The 20219-nt window shown below is 37.7% G+C and overlaps 1 protein-coding gene across 8 annotated transcripts in view; it reads left to right on the top strand.

The window, feature by feature from the left end:
- The window catches only part of PLCB1 (phospholipase C beta 1), a 680890-nt gene that overhangs the window by 447827 nt on the left and 212844 nt on the right, over positions 1-20219 (top strand). For all 8 annotated transcript variants that reach the window (XR_012326222.1, XM_073792678.1, XM_073792679.1 and 5 more), the window contains exon 4: positions 8682-8819. Coding sequence is in view for 7 of the 8 variants with exons in the window: in XM_073792678.1 (XP_073648779.1) it covers positions 8682-8819 (138 nt within the window). In the remaining variant the exon portion in view is untranslated. The remainder of the gene's footprint in view (positions 1-8681; positions 8820-20219) is intronic.

Below are 20219 nucleotides of genomic sequence, written 5' to 3'. Positions count from 1 at the left end.
GAAATTAAATTATTCAGTAGATGCCCCTATATTGTCTTTCATTTTCAGGCTATTGATTTATTTTTCACATACTCACAGCTTGTTATGTGCTGCCCTGAGCACTTAACATATAATTATTCATTTATTCTGGTAACAGAGGAACTGAGTCAGAAGGATTAAGAAAACTCACGAGGTTACATTGCTTTTAATTGGCGCATCTGAAACTCAGAGTCAGATAGACAGGATACAATTTCTGCTGTCTCCCTCAAAGTGTCAGAAGTCCTTAGCATCTACGCTAAGCACATGGATTTTCCAGAAACTGCAAAGGGAGCATTGTTTGTGTTTGTCATTGTTGAGGAATTGTTGGGCCTTCTTTTTTTAATATGCTTGATTTTCGCTTCTGTTCTGAGGTTTCAGAAGCCCCTTTGGTGCCCTCTAATTGTATCAAATACCATATAAGGAGGCAAATCCCACAACAAAATAGGAAAAAGAAATATCTCACCAATTAAAGGACTCATGGACCAGAGAGAACTTAGTAAATATTATCTGCATTCTTTTAACAAACAGGCTTCATTATTCTAAAACTTGGAAACAATGATAATGAAACTTACCCAAATATTATCTGCATTCTTTTAACAAACAGGCGTCATTATTCTAAAACTTAGAAACAATGATAATGAAACTTACCCAGAAGCACCACGCTCCCCCTCAACCCACCCCACCCCCCAAAATGTAATGCATGTCACCCGCTCTGTGGGGGATCTTAACCAGGGCGGGGCATATGCGGACTAATTGCCTGCTTTGCACACACCGCTAGCCCTCAGGACATGTGGCTTTTTATGCACTGGAGTGGAAATGACGGTGTATATGAATTTTGCTGGGAGTTAGGTGGTTGCATGTGTCACAGAAGGCCTGGGGAGAGTTTGAAACATGAATGACAAGCTATCTATACTTTAGAATTTTTAAGTTTGACAAATACTGACTCCATGAGGAGGAGGAAGCTCACTTCTTTTCCCACTGACTTTTTTAAAAAAACTGCTATATATTTCATGCACTTTGACTTTCAGTAAAGATTACTGTACAAATGATGATTGAACTTGGCTGTTTGGCTTCCATTCTTTTCTAGCAAGACAAGTGGTACCACTAGACCATATTTCTTTCCTATTTTAATTTCACATTCGGATTATTTTGTATTTTTAGGAACTGCCTAAAATATCACTAAGGGAGATGACTTGAATGGATGCTGATTTATTTGTTTATTCTGCCATTTGAAATATTTGCACTATTTTTATATCAGCTCCATCAAATTGGCTACGCTTTTTAACACAATGTGATACAGAGAGGGCTTAGACTTTATGATCCACTGTACCCGGTGGCAAATCTTCCTTCCCCCATTTTACAAAACTGGGCAAATTACTTTACCAACCCCCAAACCTCAGAGTTCTCATTTGCAAACTGAGGGGAAGAAAAACATAGCTACCTTTCAACATTAGTTTGCAGATGAAGCAGAGGGAAAAATATAGAACAGCTAGGATGGTGCTTGACAAACGATTACTAATTAGAACTTACTGTGGCTATATTTATTATTTTTTATAGAACTGATCAGTTAGGAATCTAAATCTATTTGCCCTAATGAAATTCCTTCAAATGTAGATCCCATAGAATACATGAAGATTAATCAATATCAGGACCAAATTTTATTTCTTACAGTCATTCCTTCAACAGTGTAACAGACATTTTCTGTGCACTCATATTCCACTGGCCCACCCCAGCGTTCACCTGTAGAGTTCCTACATAGTCCTGAGAATGTTTTCTGGCCGTAATGCAAGGGAGTGGGCCTCCCAGGAGAGATGCTCCATCAACAAGAGGTGGGAGTTGACAGGTCGGTACTCCAGTTTCCAGGATCCTTGGGGGTATGTTCACACAGTCTTAGGGTTGCGCTGGTTGGATTGAGCCTCAGTTGCCCAAAGTGGTAATCTGCTCTATATCCTACATACTGTAAACATGCTATCAATTGGCTTTCTTTCCTCGTCTTACTCTTTCATTGTACTTCCTGTGATCACCTCCAAAGTAATGTATCAATACTTGCCCCCAGATCATTGACCCAGGTCTGTTTCTGAAGCACCAAGACAAGCATCCTTGAGCATGTGTACTACGACCTAGGAACCTAGCTCAGATAATGCAACTTCTTGAAATAACAGCATTTGTGCAGCTCTAACAAGTATCACTTGGACATCTCTACATTCTGGGACTTACTTGTTCCCAGGAATCCAGGCAGCTTATTTTAATCCCCTTTTTATTCTCCTTCTGAGTGTCAGCTGGCTGAATGCCTCCAGCACCCACTTCCTCTTTCTCTTCATTCTTTGAAACTACGTAACTCTGAAACTACGTTAAAACCACACCCTGAGATTGTTCACTGAAAGGAGGAAAACCTCAAGCGGTTAAATTTTACGTTAATCACTAGAATGCTAGTTGGAGATTTTCCTTGAATTTATCTCTCTCTCCTCTGTAGCCATTCCCAAGGATAAACAAAATTTTAGCTGCATGGATATGCCTATGATCAAGGGGAATATTTTTCAGGGTGATTGCATTTACATTTCTTCTAAAGTATTTTTTTTCTTTTAGATTTGAACAGTCTGTTAGTTTTTAGCTCAATAAACTCATGTCTGGCACCTTCAGGACACTTTATTTTGGATGGAGATGCATAGCCAGGCCAACTAAATGTTTTCTTCTCCTCCAATAGATTTTTTTACTTGTACATGGAGGCCTCCCATGAGTGCAGTGAAGACTGTGTATACAACTTCATCACCACTCTATCCAAACAAGTATAAATAATCTTGTTATGATAATGCCTCTGTGAGATATGAAGGACTGTACTGCTCTTTTTCTTTCTAGTATTTGCCCATAGTCACTTTTCTTTGTCATAGTCAGTCTGTTCTCACTTTGCTATTTCCTCCATCTAAAGAAATAGCTGAAAACTATTCAAGCCACCCCCGTCCTCACTTACAGGAAAAAATGGATAAACAACGTCCTCCAAGTCTTCCCTTCTGTGTAGGAGAATGTTCATGGCACCGCATTTCAGAGTTAAAAATCCATGCAAGTGGAAACTTTTATCTGAAAAGGCTTGCTGGCTGTGTGAGCTGCCTAAACTACTGGTATATCCTGAAGAAGAGAATAGCATTCCTCATGACGTTCATAAAAAAGAGCAAAACTTTTGCAATGAGAGATGTGAGAATAAGTATTGATTCCAAGGGGTTTGTTCATCTATGTTTTATTTTCCAAAAGGCAAATGTTAAATTCAAAACCTTGATGGAAAACCACCCTTGACATAAGTTTATATCTTTCTTTCACAACAGATTTAAATAAAGCATAAGCATGCTAATGTCATTTTAATCTAACAAGGAATCTATCTCTTTCATTTCTGACTGTTGTACTGAGTGTTAATAGAAAAACTTTTATATACCTGTTTCTTTATCTGAATGATGGATTAAAGTTACATCTATATAATTTTAATTCAGATCAAAAATATTGTATTAAGTGCTGGGAATAAAATTAACCTAATATGCAAATTCTTCAATAAGCCTAACATCCAGTAAAGATATATTTTATGGGAATGAAAAATGAGTGAGGTATATTTTCTGCACCAAGAATGTTTTTGGTATCAAAATGAAATCTAAGGTCTTGAAAGATTTTTTTTTTATTTTGCATATATCTGACATACAAATAAAATAGCTTTTCTTTGAAAGTCATATATATTAAGGAATGAAGGTTGAAACTGGGATTTGACTCTTTTAAAAATCATCTTTTAGCATGTGATTATCCTTTTTATTAATTTCTATTTTGTCGAATGAAATGTTATAATTATATAATGCATACCTGTGTCTCAGGTGTAGATGGGTCTTGACTTTCTTCAGTTGCCTATTACCTAGAAATGGGAATCATTAATCTGAGCAACTTTGCTTTCTTTGCAGCAGAACTGAAGTAATTTAATCACGAATCCTAATGATTAAGAGAAAATGAACTTATTTAGTCAGACAGTCTTTATTTTGTAACACTTATGGGAATGAATAGAGATGATCCTTCACTTAACATTAAAATTACACTTAAATTATAGCTGCCAGGATTCTTAGTTGGTCTGGCTAATTCCAATTGTGGAGACACATGTAGGAGATTCTCTGGGGAAAGCAGGCCTGAGTGCCAGCTTAGTGAAACTATGAAATTTCAAGTTCACCTCACCTCTTTTTTTTTTTTTTCTGAGCTATATTCTTTAGTGTTCTGCAACAGAGATATCGGACATTTTTATAGAGTTGTGGGGATAGCTTGTTTTCTTTGTAAAATTTTCAAAGAATTTATATCATTGCAGGGACCAAGAAATATGTTTGAACTTGGTAGTAACCTACGTAGGTAAATCCTTTTCTGAAAACTGGTCAGGAGGTTCAATCAATGAGAAACAGAAATAAGATTCCTTAGTAGAACAGATTTTGGGAAGAGGGTGGTTTTTATGCAAACTGTCTATAGGTTTTTGTTATTGTTACAACATATTTTGATTTTGTTTGTTTTTGAAATGCAGCCACCCATATCCCCAGACCAGAGAAACAACTCCCGAGAGACAACCATTTTTTAGACATATTTACTTTATTTTTTGTTTGTTTTTGTTTTTGTTTTGGCCATCCCACGTGGCTTGCGGGATCTTAGTTCCCAACCAGAGATTGAACCCCGGGCAGTGAAAGCACCGAGTCCTAACCACTGGACTGTCAGGGAACTCCCTAGACATGTTTACTTTACATCCTTCCACTTACAAGTTTCTCCAAACACTGAGTGCCTTTGCTGTTTATTCTTCTAGATAATTTCCCCCTTTTGCCTATTCTCTGAGGGTCTCCTTTGCTGAAAACAACTGAGGGCAACTTTTGGTACTTGAAAGGACAGATACCTTTTCCAACTATACCCTTCACATAACAGTCTGCTCAGTAATGAGGAATGAGATTTGAAGCCGCCACATCAGCTTGGGATGTTGTGTTCAGAATAGAAAACAGTACAGGTAAAAAGAAAAGTGAAGTCATGTCTTAAGAGAGATTTCTAACATAACCATGTTTGGTGTTGTTAAAAATGAAATAGATGAAGAAAAGGTACAATTTTAAAGAGAAATAAAATGATTAATGATGGAAAAGAAAGTAAAATATAGTTTAGAAATTAGTATGATCCATCACCAAGAAAAGGTATTAGTAAGAAAGTTGCTTGTTATATATTTAAACGATTTCTCTGCTTGCTTTCAGAACTACATAACTTTAAAATATTGTGGTTTCTCTTTAAAATATTGTGGTTTCTCTTGAATTTCTAAATTTTATTTCTAAAATTTCTTGCTCCTCCAGTTCATGCTCAATACTTTTTAAAAATTTATTATTGATGTATAAATGTTAACTATCTCAGATGTAGATAGATATATAACAATGAACCCTCAAATACCTACCCCTCAGATTCAGTCATCATCATCATTTTGCCAGTCTGCATTATCTTCCCAATCCCATATATATATATATATATATATATATATATATATATATGTAACCATTAAACCATTAGTGGGAAAACTTAACAGAACTGCCACAAAGAGTTGGTCATCTTTCCCAAAACTTCCTGTTGACTGTACCTAACAGTATTGTTAGGGACAGTATGAATCCCCGAATCCCTCTTCCAGAATTATCTTCTATTCTAGGCACCTTCCCTCGGTCCTCTGTACTTGCCCGGGGTTCCTATTTCTCAAGGAAAACTCAAATGAATCCCTGAGCCCCACACCTAGTCCCTGAAGTTCTGAGAGGTGACACTCTTTAATCCATCAACTATTAATAAGTGGGCAAAAGTATTTTTAATGGATATGTGAATTAGGCAACAAAGTAGTATAGAAGGAAGAGAAAATACTTGAAAGAGAAAAGAGCCAGAGGGTGAGTCACATGGCTGTCAATGGAAGGAAAGAAAGGATACAAAGTATAGAGTGCATTCAATTCCAAATATTGTCCCATTAAATGTTGTAGAACCGAAGATATTGGTGGACTTTGTAATCACTGATTTAACACTAGGGATTTATAATTACAAGTTTCAGGTGGTTTCTGAAGTTTATTTTTCTCTTCTAAGTACACACAAAAAAATTTTTAAGTACTGATCAAATGTATTTTCTCTTTGAAACTTGCCTCAATGGTGATCAAAACCTGAGATGCAGTTGTTTCACAGAACAGCTGGTATCATTCTTTAATTAGCCTTCACAAAAAGTCCATTCTTTCGGAACATTCTCCTTTAATCTTTCATTAATGGTAAAATGTTAAACATTTCCCTTTTTGCTATGAGTGTTTATTTAATATTTTTTTTACTGTGTTCCTCTCCTTTTCTAGGTCATGCAAATTGATACTTTTGTGATAGCATTTGATCTTTCAAGGAGGCCTGATGTTCTTGATAAATTCTCAGCTTGTTAGTCAAGTTGAAATTTTGATTATATTGGGCACAGCTTTGAAATGGGATTTCCTCTCATCATAACTTACCTGAAAATGTTTCTCTTCATTCGGCCAAACAGAGGAGAAAGTTTTATTAACTAAAGAGAGAATTAATGCCACCAAATCAAATAACTCAGCTGGAAACGTTTTGTTGTTTCTTTCTTGGTTTTTTCAAGTTTGGTTTTTCAAGTTTTTCTTTATAAGCGTGCTGTATATAAAAACCTCAGAAGGGAGATCAGAATAACCAGCCTAAGTCATTAAGCCCTGTTGGCCCAGCATTTAGCTAAATAAATAAGAATGTAAATTTATTCCTTGCTCAGAAGCTGGCTGAAAATTTGCTAAGTGATTGATTTAATGCTAATTTTCTGCATGAAGCTCTTATCTTCTTCAAGGCCTGTATGAAAGGAAAATAAATTCAGCCAAAATGGCGGAGCCCTATGTAGATTTTGTTTTGAATTCAGAAAGTTTGGAAACCTCCTTTGCCCAGCAGGACTATATCTCCAAAGGATCCATACTTATGATGTCACAAAGAAGTCAACTTGCTCTGAAAAGACTGAAGAATTTCTCTATGTCCAAATCCCAGTACTTTTTGAGGATAGAACTGAAATAACATATTCATGGCAGGTGCCGCCATGTGGCTCACTTTAACAGTCCTCTCTGTCAGTGTGCAGTGTGGAGAAAGTCCATGCTGTGACCCTCAGCTAGGTTTCTGCCCCAGCCCTAGGTGGCATTGTTGTGTTTTGATTCTGCCAAACCACCCTCTTCATTTCAATGTGTTCATGAATTGAGAAGGATGAGATTTTGCATTTCACTATGTGATTCATGGGATGATTGGAGGAAATAAAGGGAGAATTGTGACACATAAAAATGTGTTACTGAATGACAGTATGACAGAAAGAGCTCTTGACTTAGGACCATAAGTCTTTTTTCCAGCTTTATTGAGATATAATTAACACACAATATTGTGTAAGTTTAGGTGCACAGCATGTTGATTTGTTACATTTATATATTGCAAAATGATTACCACCAGATTGTTAGCTAATGCCTCCATCACCTCACATAATTATCATTTCTTTTTTGTGGTGAGAACATTTAAGATCTACTCCCCTAGCATTTTTCCAATATATAATACAATATTATTAACTATAATCACCATGCTATACATTAGATCCCCAGAACTTATCTTATATCTGTAAATTTATACCCTCTGACCAACATCTCCCAATTTTTCCCACCCTCCAGTCTCTGGTAACCACTACTCTAATCTCTGTTACTATGAGTTCAGCTTTTTAAAAATAATATATAAGTGATATCATGCAGTATTTGTCCTTCTCTTTCTGACTTATTTCACTTAGCATAATACCATGAGGATCGGGACTTCCCTGGTGGCGCAGTGGTTAAGACTCCACGCTCCCAATGCAGGCGGCCCAGGTTCTATCCCTAGTCAGGGAACTATATCCTACATGCATGCCACAACTAAGGAGCCCACCTGCTGCAACTAAGACCCAGCACAACCAAATAAATAAATAAATATAATATTAAAAATATACCATGAGGATCTGAGGATCATAAATCTTTATGCAGAAATTCTCTCTTCACAACCTTTGGGCAAGTTATTTCACCTCTCTGGGCCTTTCTGGGTTGAAGGACTTCAACTCATACCAGTTTCTAGTAAGAATAAAAGGCAACTTTACCTAGAGATTATCATACTAAGTGAAGTAAGCCAGACAGAGAAAGACAAATATCATATGATATTGCTTATATATGGAATCTAAAAATGTGATGCAAATGAACTTATTTACAAAACAGAAATTGATCCACAGATGTAGAGAACAAACTTATGGTTACCAAAGAGGAAAGGAGGGGGGAGGGATAATTTAGGAGTTTGAGATTAACATATACACACTACTACATATAAAATAGACGACGAACAAGAACCTACTGCATAGCATGGGGAACTCTACTCAGTTGTTGTAATAACCTATAAGGGAAAAGAATCTGAAAAAGAATATATATACGTATATATCTCCAAATCACTTTGCTGTACACCTGAAACTAACACAAGATTGTCAATCAACTATACTTCAATAAAAATTTAAAAATTAAAAAAAAGAATAAAAGGCAGCTTTGTTTTTAAGGCATTCTAACTCTAATTCTTTTGATATTATGCTCTAAAATCTCTAGCTAAGACTAAATATTTCAACATTTATTATTATCCAGGACCCCAAATTACGTGAACTTCTGGATGTGGGGAACATCGGGCGCCTGGAACATCGCATGATAACAGTGGTGTATGGGCCTGACTTAGTTAACATCTCCCATTTGAACCTCGTGGCTTTCCAAGAAGAAGTGGCCAAGGTATGTGGATTGAAACTTCTGAAGCTTGTCACCTCGATCTGAATCCGTATGACATTGTCCTGATTCCTATGAAAGACTTTGAGTTTTTGTCATATTTAGCATGTGTTAAAATTCCATCTAAAAATCATTCTGCTGCCAAGTAGAAGTGTAATTCAAACACTTCCAAGTGATGGCATTGGCTTAGAATAATGGATATTTTACATTAGAAAATAAGGCATTTTATATAATTTCTTTGCAAAAGAAAATATAGATGAAACCACATTCCATTTCACCTAAGCATCTTATCCCAACCCATTTTCTCTTAGCCTTACCATCTTCTTTCCATCCCTCTCCTAGAGGGCAGACATTTCAGTACCTATTTAACTTCTTTTACCATGTGCACACTTAACCCATGATTATGCACATAGTAGCTGCTCAATTAATATGGGAAAGAATGAAAAGTTTAAAATTTTAAATAACAATTTTAAATAATAATAAATATTTATTCAGCCATGGACTAGAAAGATGAATTAGACATCGCCCTCTCCATTAAGGAGTTGCTAGTTTACGAAGATAGTGGGCCTTTCAGATGCATACAGAAATAACTAGAACAAAGGCAAGATATATCAAACAAGAAACTATGAACTTCTGGGAAACCTGGACTCAAGTTTGATGCTTTCTCTAAAAATGTCCAACTGCCATTAGAAGAGAACTGAAATGAACATATTGAAAGAAAAGGTTTCTTTTTCCATGTTTATAGTTTATAAGATACTAATGATGATCCTGACCCTTCATACAATTTCTTTCCAGAGTTAAGAATATGAATCTAGGAACACTTTGAAGTCTGCAGATCATGTCTGTGCCCTTACACAGCTTCTCACATCATGGATCAGAACTATGGGGTCATGTCAGGCCAGTGTTCATTGCCTGAGCGTTATGATCTATAATTTTTTAAGCCTCAGTGCTCTGACATTTTTTTGAGCTACACCAGATAATCTGACCTGACCTCTAATTCTTCAGTGATTACGGTAGAGGTTTATTTCCAAAAGTTGCATAACTTCAATTCTTATAATGGAATACATAAAATGCCAACTAGTTTTGACACATTGAGGTCTTTAGAAACTCCTCATCAAGACTGTGTTACAAACCCCATCTATTTTCTCTCTTTAAGAACCAAGTCACCCATTTACTTCTATGGTATAATTTATGCTTGGAGAGAGACTTCTGTTCAATGAAACATTGTCTGAGTGACAGCATTGTACTTGCCTTGCAATCATTCTTATTCTGATACCTGCTGGTATTCTGTTGAGTGTATACACTTCACTTCTCAATATATGTATGTATGGTTGGATGGATGGATGAATATAGATAAACAAATACTAAATATTTCTAAAATATTTTTAAAATATCATTCCTGAAATACAGTCATATTCAGTTTCTTAAAAAAATCACCAATTCATGATATTCATTAACTCTCAGTTAAAAGCACTCACTAAATGACAGTGACTTTCAGGGAGGCTTTTACTGTGAGGGAATATAGTTTTATATTACAAACCAATCTGCATATCTTATATTGCATTAAACCTTTGTGCGGTTGAGTTGAAAACATTTTAATTTCCTCCTCGCTGTGGGCTTCTGCTCACTAATTGTCTTTAGGGATTTTGATTACTGAGCCCTGTAGTATTCCCTGTCAGAAATGAATCTATAGACATTTTTCCAGCAGCTACTTGCTTAGTATAATTAATGAAGATACAGAATATGTTTTGCCTTCCCAGACTGTGATATTCTATAGGATATTTTTCCTCCATTGAAATTGCTCAGCCAGAATATTAAAATTTGCAAACACCATGTACTCTGAAAACTTAATTTCCACCCTTCTAGTTGTCAGCACTGTCTCATAACATCACACCTTCTGTTTAGTCTCTGGAGCCAACATACCTAGTACCTTGCATAGTGCCAGCACCAAAGGAAACAGTTTCCCTCATTATGTAGAACACCCGACAGGAACCTGAGCTTCTTCGAAAGTCAAATGTCTTCAGAAAAAATTGTTTACCAAGGGATTCTGGCTCATTCATTCATTCAACACACATTTGTCAGGTGCCTTCTGTGTTCCAGTGTCAGGGACACAGCATTCTGGAGGAAATAAATAGATAAATCACGATGATGAAGTACACTTACTGTGGGTCAGATGGAGGTCTGTGTGGAAGGATATAGCAGGAGGAGAGGGTATGAGGATGGAGGAAGGGGATTATTTCTTCATGGAGTGCTCAGAGAAGGCAAAAATCTGAAGAAAGTTGCTCAATTGAAACAATATCATAGATTCCTGAGAAATCTCTTGAGTCGATTAAAATTTTTTTTATCAGAACCCAGACTTCAGCTTTCCTAAATATATTATTCCAGATTTGCGTGCTTTCTTTCTTACATAAATCACTTGAGATTGAATTTTTTATTTATTCTTTAAGAGAAGTGACTCCTTTCAAAGGTGGATTGGGAGAAAGCTGTCTTTCAATTTTTCCCTCTGTAGTTGGACTAAAAGAGTGGTATCTTTTGCAATTAAGTAAAAGTCACTCTTCTTGTTATGAAGCATGATTTGCCAACTCTCTGTGTCCTAAAGATGGACTTTCCCTGATCTCTCGAGGGATACTTCCCTTTAATATACCTGGAAAATGGGTGGTTTGTTTCACATTTGCCCTCTGAGTCTCACACTTCTCCCTGCATCTCCTGCTGCCCTGAGGACCAATGAACACATCCACATTTGCTACCCCTGGAACTCCTGGACTTCAGTCCCCCTCTCTGGGATGCCCTGACCCCTCCTCAGAGCTTCAAGGGGGAGGTGAATACCATCATCCTTCCCTTTACTCTCCCACTGTCAATTCCCAACAGTCCTCCACGCACAGCTATGTGAATCCTGGCAAAGGTGGAGGTACCAGCAAAGGAAACTAGCAAAGGCAACAGAAGTCGATTTCTTGTATTGTAATGTAGGCTTTTGAAGGACTTTGGCTTTTATTTTGAGGGAGATGGAAGCCATTGGAGGGTTTTGAGCAGATGGTGGACTTGGTCTGACTTAACTCTTTAGTCAATAATGGACCACAAGGGCGGAGGCAATAATGGAAGCAGGGAGATCAGGTAAAAAACTGTAGAAATATTTTAAGTGGGTTATTAGTATCTTGGACCAAGGGGGAGCTATGTAGGAGATAAGAAGGGGTCTGAATATCTATATCTACATCTACTTAAAGGAAGAATCCAGAGCATAAACAATTGCAATTGTATGTTACATGTGAGAGAAAGAGAAGAATCAAAGATGATGTTAGAGTTTTGATGCAAGAGACAGTAAGGATGGAAATGCCACTTACTTCATAAGGAAGGTTTAAAGTAGAACACATTTGGTGGTATACAACAAGGCTTCAGCTTTGATTATGTTCAATTTGAGATTATTATTAGATACCCAAAGAAACATGTTGAGTAGGCAGTTAGATATATGAACTTGGGGTTCAATGCCAAATATAATGCAACAGTTTGGAAGTCATCAGGTTATAGATAGTATTTAATGAGGCAGGATGAGCTCAGCCAGGAAGTGACTGTAGATACAGAAGATGTCCAAGACCTGAGTCACTGATACTCCAACATGAAGAGATTGAGGAGATAAGAAAGAATCAGAAAAAGTAGGCTGAGAAGGAGTAGCCAGTGAGGTGGCAAACAGGCCAGTATGTGTGTTTGGAAGCCAGGTAAGCAAAGTGTTTCAAAAAGAAGAGAGTGATCAACAGGATCAAACGCTACTCATAGGTCAAGTAAGATGAAGGTCAAGAATTGACTGGTGGATTTAAGGATATAGAGGTCATTGGTGACCTTGATTAGAGCAACTACAGTGGAGTAGCAGGGTCAAAGTCTATTGGAGAGGGCTCTGGGGAATATCAGTGGAGGCAAATTAAGAAACCAAAAGAGATTGCTCTTGTGAGAAGTTTTGATGTAAAGGGCAGGGGAAAAATGAGAAAGCTGCTAGAAGGGGGAAGTGAGACCAAGAGATAGTTTTTAAGATGGGCGAAACCACAAAATACATGTATGCTTGTGAGAATGATCCTGTGGAGGGAAAACAATGTAAGCGAGTCAGAGAATTGCTAGAGCACGTCCTTGAGCGGACAAGAGAGTGGTAGGATCTAGTACAAGGCTCAGTAAACTACAGCCTGAGGCCAGGTCTGACCCACCACTTGTTTTTATAAATAAAGTTTCATTGGTACATAACAATGCCTATTTGTTTACAAGTTGTCTATGGCTGCTTTCACTAGACATAGTTGAGTAGTTATGACATAGAACATATGGAGTACAAAGCCTAAAATATTTACTCTCTGGTCCTTTACAAAGAAAAAGAAAATTGTTGACTGTCTCTTATTCACAAATAGAGGGGCTGTGCTCAGACAGGAGCAAGGGCATTTAATCAATAAGAGGAGGAAAACTGGAGTCCATCAGTAGAGATGCTGGTAAATTGTCCATGTAATAGAGGGAATTGTAGATGTTTTTTGATTGCTTCTGTTTTCTCAGTGTCAAAGACAGAAGTCAGTAGCTGAGAGTAAGGACTATTAACTCCTCAAGCCTTTTATCCACACCAGTTGGCGAATTTCTTTAAATATCTGACTGGTAGGGTTAACATGGACTGCAAAAGACAGATCATTTACATCAGCTCCGAAAAACAGTGTCATTGGAACAAGTTAACTGATTTATCAGGTCAATGCAAATTTTTCTATTGGCCAAGAAGTCTGAAGATAAAATAATTCTCTTCTTCCTGCCCAGTTCTAGTCCCTCTTTCTAATATTGTGCTTTCCTTTGAGGTGGGAGGCTACATAGAGATGTCTAATTGTGCCTACTTCTTCCTGCAGTCATGCAACCTAAACAACATTGTGTAGGTTAAAACAGATTGCTCTGAGCCAGGAGCAGGGTTCACAGGATTGCCATATGCTGGTGTTTACTGTCAGGTCTCAGGGATCCAGTATGTAACTCATGGGAGATCACTCTTCATCAAGAGAATTTCAGTAAGAAATGAATCTGTCTCAGGATTAGTAAAGAGGAATCTCTGTGTGCAAAGGCAACAGAGGTGGAACCTTCCCTGTTTGGGTTTAGAAATCTAAAATGATTTTCAGCATGTCTTCCCTCTGGGTTCTTATCCCTGGAGGGCCACCCCATCACCCACCTGCCCAATTCCTATCCCAGATTCTTGTTCAATCCAATATAATAGCAAGATGGCCTATCACCCCGAGAGACAGGATTTGAGATTCCAGCTCTGATATTCAGTTCTAATTGGTTAGATATTCTGATAGGCCCCCTGGGTAGATACATTGTTGAACCACCACCCAGTTTGGCAAATTTCAGCCCAGACATTGTTTCAATGTATTAAAATGCAGTGGATTATGACAGCAAGGATCCAGGGGGTTAAGATTGAGATGCCTAATGACAGAGCCATGAAGGGGAAATTTTGTGTCCACTTCTCTGCACAAGAATTGAAAGACGCCATTGCTTCCAATCCTTAATATTTTACACAGTAAATTCTCTTGAGCATTTATAAATTGGAAAAATAAAATTAAAAAATTTTTTTTTTTTGTTTAGCCATGCTACTCGCAGGGACTTGACCTGATTTTTTTTAACTTTGATTGAAATATAATATGCACAGAAAAGTGCACAAGCTGTAACTATATAACTGGATGAATTTTTGAAAAGAGCACTCACCCATGTGAGCAGCACCCCAAAAAAGAAACAGAGCATCACCAGCACCCCAGGTGTCTACCCTACTAACACACCCTATTTTAACCTGCAACTTTATAAATTAGTTTTACCTGTTTTTAAAATTTCTGTAAATGAAATCATAGACTACATTTTCTTTTTGGTCTGACTTCTATTACTCAAAGTTTGTATTTATGAGATTCTTCTACATTTTGCATGTGGTTGTACCTTGTTCATTCTCTTTGCTAAATAGTATACCATAATTTATTTATCTATTCTATAGTTGGTGGACATTCAGACAGTTTCCAGTTTAGGGTTATTACAAATAGTGTTGTTATAAATCAAAACTACAACAGGTATCAACTCACACCAGTCAGAATGGCCATCATTAAAAAGTCTACAAATAACACATGCTGGAGAGGGTATGGAGAAAAGGGAACTCTCCTACAGTGTTCTCCTACAGGGAATGTAAATTGGTGCAGCCACTATGGAAAACAGTTTGAAGGTTCCTTTAAAAACTAAAAGTAGAGTTGCCATATGATCCAGCAATCCCACTCCTGAGGATATATCCAGAGAAAACTATAATTCGAAAAGATATATACACACCAATGTTCATAGCAGCACTACTTACAATAGCCAAGACATAGAAGCAACCTAAATGTCTATCAACAGACGAATGGATAAAGAAGATGTGTTATATATATATATATACATATATATATATGTATTCACACACACACAGTGGAATATTACTCAGCCATAAAAAATAACGAAATAATGCCATTTGCAGCAACATGGATGCACTTAGAGATTACGTACTAAGTGAAGTAAGTCAGAAAGAGAAAGACATGGACTTACCCAGTGGTCCAGTGGTTAAGACTTTGCGCTTCCAATGCAGGGGGTGCGGGTTCAATGCCTGGTTGGGGTAATAAGATCCCACATGTCATGCAGTGTGGCCAAAAAAATAAAATAAAATAAAATAAAAAGAAAGACAAATACCATATGATATCATATGTGGAATCTAAAATATGATACAAAATGAACTTATTTATGAAAGAGAAACAGACTCACAGACATAGAAAACAAACTTATGGTTACCAAAGGGGAAAGTGGGTGGGGGAGGGATAAATTAGGAGTTCGGGATTAGCAGATACAAACTACTATATATGAAATAGATAAACAAAAAGGTCCTACTGTATAGCACAGGCAACTATATTCAATATTCTGTGATTAAACCATAATGGGAAAGAATATGAAAAAGAATATGTATATATATATATATGTATAACTGAATCACTGTACACCAGAAACTAAAACAACATTATAAATCAACTATACTTCAATTTAAAAATAAAAACAAACAGTGTTGTTATAAACATATGGCTTTCTGTGAGGTATGTAATTGCTGGTCATAGGTCTTCCTATGTCCAGCCTTGATGGATATTGCCAATTTCCCAAACTGGTTGAGCCTGTTAGTTTTCTAAATGTTAATTCACTCATGCAAAAAAAATCTTTAACAGAGGATCTCTGTCTGTTAAATTATTAGATTTTGAAGTAACTGTCACAGAATAAATGTGCTCTCCAAAAATATGTTCTATAAACTGACATTAGTTTCCAGTAGCTATTTCAGAATTTGGGGGTAACCTCTGTCACCTCTGCAGCTATGAATATCATAGACAATCTAGTTTACTCATTTGGGGAGTGTGATCTGGGATTTCCTGGAAGTTTGCCTTAACTACATCCACACCATTTGCTTGCCCACCATCCAAATAACTTGCAAGCTCTCTGAATTTCCTAATTAGCTCTCATATCTCTTTCCTCATCCTGCTCCCCGCTCCCATCTTGTTCAAGTTCTTGATGGGTGCCATCTGTAGACGCCTTCTACCTCCTTTCCTAGAATCCTCTCTTTGCTCTCCAGCTCTGTGTGTCTATCTGCTAGGAATGATCCTAAAAAACCTCAAACCTGATCTTGCTTCAAATCATTTTTATTGCATATTACCCACAAAATGAAGTTTTCTGCCCATATCATTCAGTCATTCATTTAATGAACAAATATTCATTGAGGGTGTAGTATGTGCCAAGTACTAGGGATTTATCCGTGACCAAAACAAACATAGCCTCTGCCCTTAGGTGTCAGTGAATCACCACTTGGACCCTAGCACCATTCTGCCTCAACTGTTCTAAACCACCTGTGATTCTTTCTTCCTTTATAATGGTAATTCTGTGCTCTCAGAAGTGTGTGCTTTCCTAGATGTCCCTTCTCCATTCTGTCCAGAATTTCCAAGCCTCCATAGGGACTCAGCTTACTCACCCATCTCCCCTTCTGTTTCATGCGTTCCATGAACAACTGATGGTTCCTTCCTGTTCTTTGATGAACCCCATGCATATTTGCTATTGCATTTCTCACACTTTAATTATCTGTCAGTGTGTCTGACACCCTACCCTGGATTTGTGAGCTGCTTAAAATCAGAAAATATAGCTTAGTCATTTGTGTTCCCAAGATCTACCTTAGTGCTTAGCCGGTATTAGGCACTCAATAAATGTGTGCTTTGGCAGAAAAAATAAAAAGAAAGAAAGGAAAAAGGAGGGAGAGGGGAAGGGAAAGAGCAAGAAAGGGAGAAAGAAGCTTATGAATTCTTGAAAGCAATTGATAGATCATGAAAAATTGTAAAGCCATGGAGACTTTGAACATCATACACTCCAATATCCTCATTTTTGAGTTCAAAAAATTGAGGCTCCTGAGCTAGTTGCTCCAAGATCCCTTCCCCCCAGCACAGAACTCCCCCTAAGGTTTTCCAGGATTCTTGGTGGCTTCCAACCTCATCTTTCCCGATCCCAACCTTGTTCCCACTCAAAGTCATTGTCACTGTCATCCCCCTCTACCCACCAGTTACCACATGTTTTCTGGAGAAAAGAGAAAATATCTTCAGCTGGCCAAATAATTGAGACCTTTTAGGGGAAGGAATAAGAGAAGGTGCCACAAAGGGGGGGCTTTTTTTAAGAAAAAGAAATAATAGTCTATTAAATGAAATAGAAAAGAAAAAGAGGGAAGGGTCCTGCCACAGCCTCCTCTGGCCATTCCTGGTATAGAACTTGATTCCTCAAAAACCTTGAGACTTTTCTTAGACTGTCCTTCAAATTAATAATATAGATATTTAAAACTGACCTCAATAGACACAAAGTTCTTACATTTCTTTTTATTCTGAGACATGTACATTGAGATAATTTTCAAACACTAATGGATATTCTGTACAAAATGTGAAGTTGATCTCATTTCCTTTTTGAATTTAGCACCAACTTATGGTAAGTGAGTAATGGATATGTTTGGCTTTTCTTTAAACGAAAATGATTAAGAAAAAGAGAATGAGGTACCATATATTCTTTTCAGCAATGTATTTTGGGACATAATGGAAAACTGTGCTGATCTCCTTGGGGGTAGACTATATGTGCCAAAAATATTGCCGTATTGAATATATATTGCTTTTTACACATGTGAAAAGTTAGCCCTCTTGGTTATTGTATTTTATGAGATCTTCATTCACTGCTATTCCTGGCCTTCTCATATGCCTATGTCATCTTAGGATATTCCCCCCACCCAATCATAAATAAGGACCAAGTTCTTGCCAGGTCAATACATTGCACTGTTAGTCTTGGGATTTTACAGTTGTGGATGTCCTTTGTTGGAAAATGAGATTTACCCCACGTTCTGCACTTGAGTTTTGGATGAGTGTGGGGCAGGTGAAAGATGTACATTATAAACTTTCAACTTGTGAAAGTGTTACCCATCTGGAACATCCATATAAAAGTTTAAAAGTTCAAAAGTAAAAAAAATACATAAAAAATAAAATAAAATAAAAAAGACATTCATTAAAAAAAAAAAATAGAGGGGAAACAAAAGGCAACTCAGATGGTAATCTCTTCTTACACTCAGATAAGAACCAGCAATTGCAATTCTGATGATTGTGGAAGAAATCACCCTCGCCCACCTCCCCCGCCATCTCTTCTCATTCCTTAAACATAGAGCTTCTTTTGAACCAGGCATTGTTCAAGGGTGCCACAAAAAGGAATTAATGCTTAACTTAAGAGAAAGTACATATGCAAGGACACAGAAATGATTGTGATTTCAGACTGTGGGCTACTGTTAGTCCACTTTCCCCAGGAAAAGACAGGAAACTGCTTAAGCAGCAGCATCTTCACTTTTCTTCCATCCATTCCATAACACAGAAATAAGCTGCTTCCCACTCATTCCTCTGCCTCCCTGTCTTCTGAGCCTGGCAGCTGAGAAAGCCCTAATTGTATTATCTGTGTACCTTACCTTAAAGCAGGCACAAAGATACATTTTAAAAACTCAGGGCTTCCCTGGTGGCGCATGACTAAGAATCCTGCTGCCAATGCAGGGGACCCGGGTTCGAGCCCTGGTCTGGGAAGATCCCACATGCCATGGAGCAACTAAGCCCGTGCGCCACAACTACAGAGCCTGTGCTCTAGATCCCATGAACCACACTACTGAGCCCACGTGCCACAACTACTGAAGCCTGGGCGCCTAGTCCCCGTGCTCCACAACAAGAGAAGCCACCGCAGTGAGAAGCCCACACACCGCAACGAAGAGTAGTCCCTGCTCACAACAACTACAGAAAGCCCATGCACAGCAACGAAGACCCAATGCAGTGAAAAATAAATAAATTTTTAAAAAAAGAGAGTTTATAAAAAATCACCATGGGCTTCCCTGTTGGAGCAGTGGTTGTGAGTCCGCCTGCCAATGCAAGGGACACGGGTTCGAGCCCTGGTCCGGGAAGATCCCACATGCTGTGGAGCAACTAAGCCTGTGTGCCACAACTACTGAGCCTGCACTCTAGAGCCCACGAGCCACAACTACTGAAGCCTGCGCGGCCTAGAGCCCGTACTCCGTAACAAGAGAAGCCACCGCAGTAGAAGCCCATGCACCGCAATGAAGAGTAACTCCACTCGCTGCAACTAGAGAAAGCCCGTGTGCAGCGACAAAGAACCAAAGCAGCCAAAAATAAATAAATAAATAAAAATTTTAAAAATCACCATAATTTTTTATTATGAATACACAATGATGAAGAGAATGGATAAGTCACTAAGACATGACATAAAGGAAGAAGAAATCTAAGAAAATTTGGCTTCCGTGTTTAATTACTGTGGAAAAATACCTGCTGTCCTTTGAAAGTGGCATGTTGATCTGTTTCATCTAATGCCTTAATATCAGTTGTTATGTTTCGGTTTCCAGTGCATCAAATGCTCCCAAGGAATAAGATGCTCCTAAGAATAAAAAACAAAATTTTTGAAAATACTTTAAAATAATCTTCTTATTGGCTATATAATAATAATAATAATTCATTCATTCACTCAACAAATACTTAATTGCCTACTGTGTACCAGGTACAATGTTGAGTGCTGGGGATAAACTAGACAAAAATGATTGTCTTCATGAAGCTTACTTAATGGTGGGTGTAGGGTGATGATAACAAAATAAATAAGATGGTGATAGGTGCCAGGGGGAAATAAAGCAGGGAAGAGAGATAGGAAGTGTTGCGGGAGGGGGTGTGTATTTCAATTTTAAATAAGTTGGTCACATAAGGTTACACTGATATGATGAAGAAAACCATGAAGATGTTGGAGTGTGTCAAGTGGTTATCATGGAGGAGAGTGATGCTGAGATAGATGTGACCCAGTGTGTTGGTGGAAGGG

The sequence above is a fragment of the Tursiops truncatus genome, chromosome 15 (genome assembly GCF_011762595.2).
Source record: "Tursiops truncatus isolate mTurTru1 chromosome 15, mTurTru1.mat.Y, whole genome shotgun sequence".
NCBI lineage: Eukaryota > Metazoa > Chordata > Mammalia > Artiodactyla > Delphinidae > Tursiops > Tursiops truncatus.
This window is presented reverse-complemented; position numbering and strand designations above follow the sequence as displayed.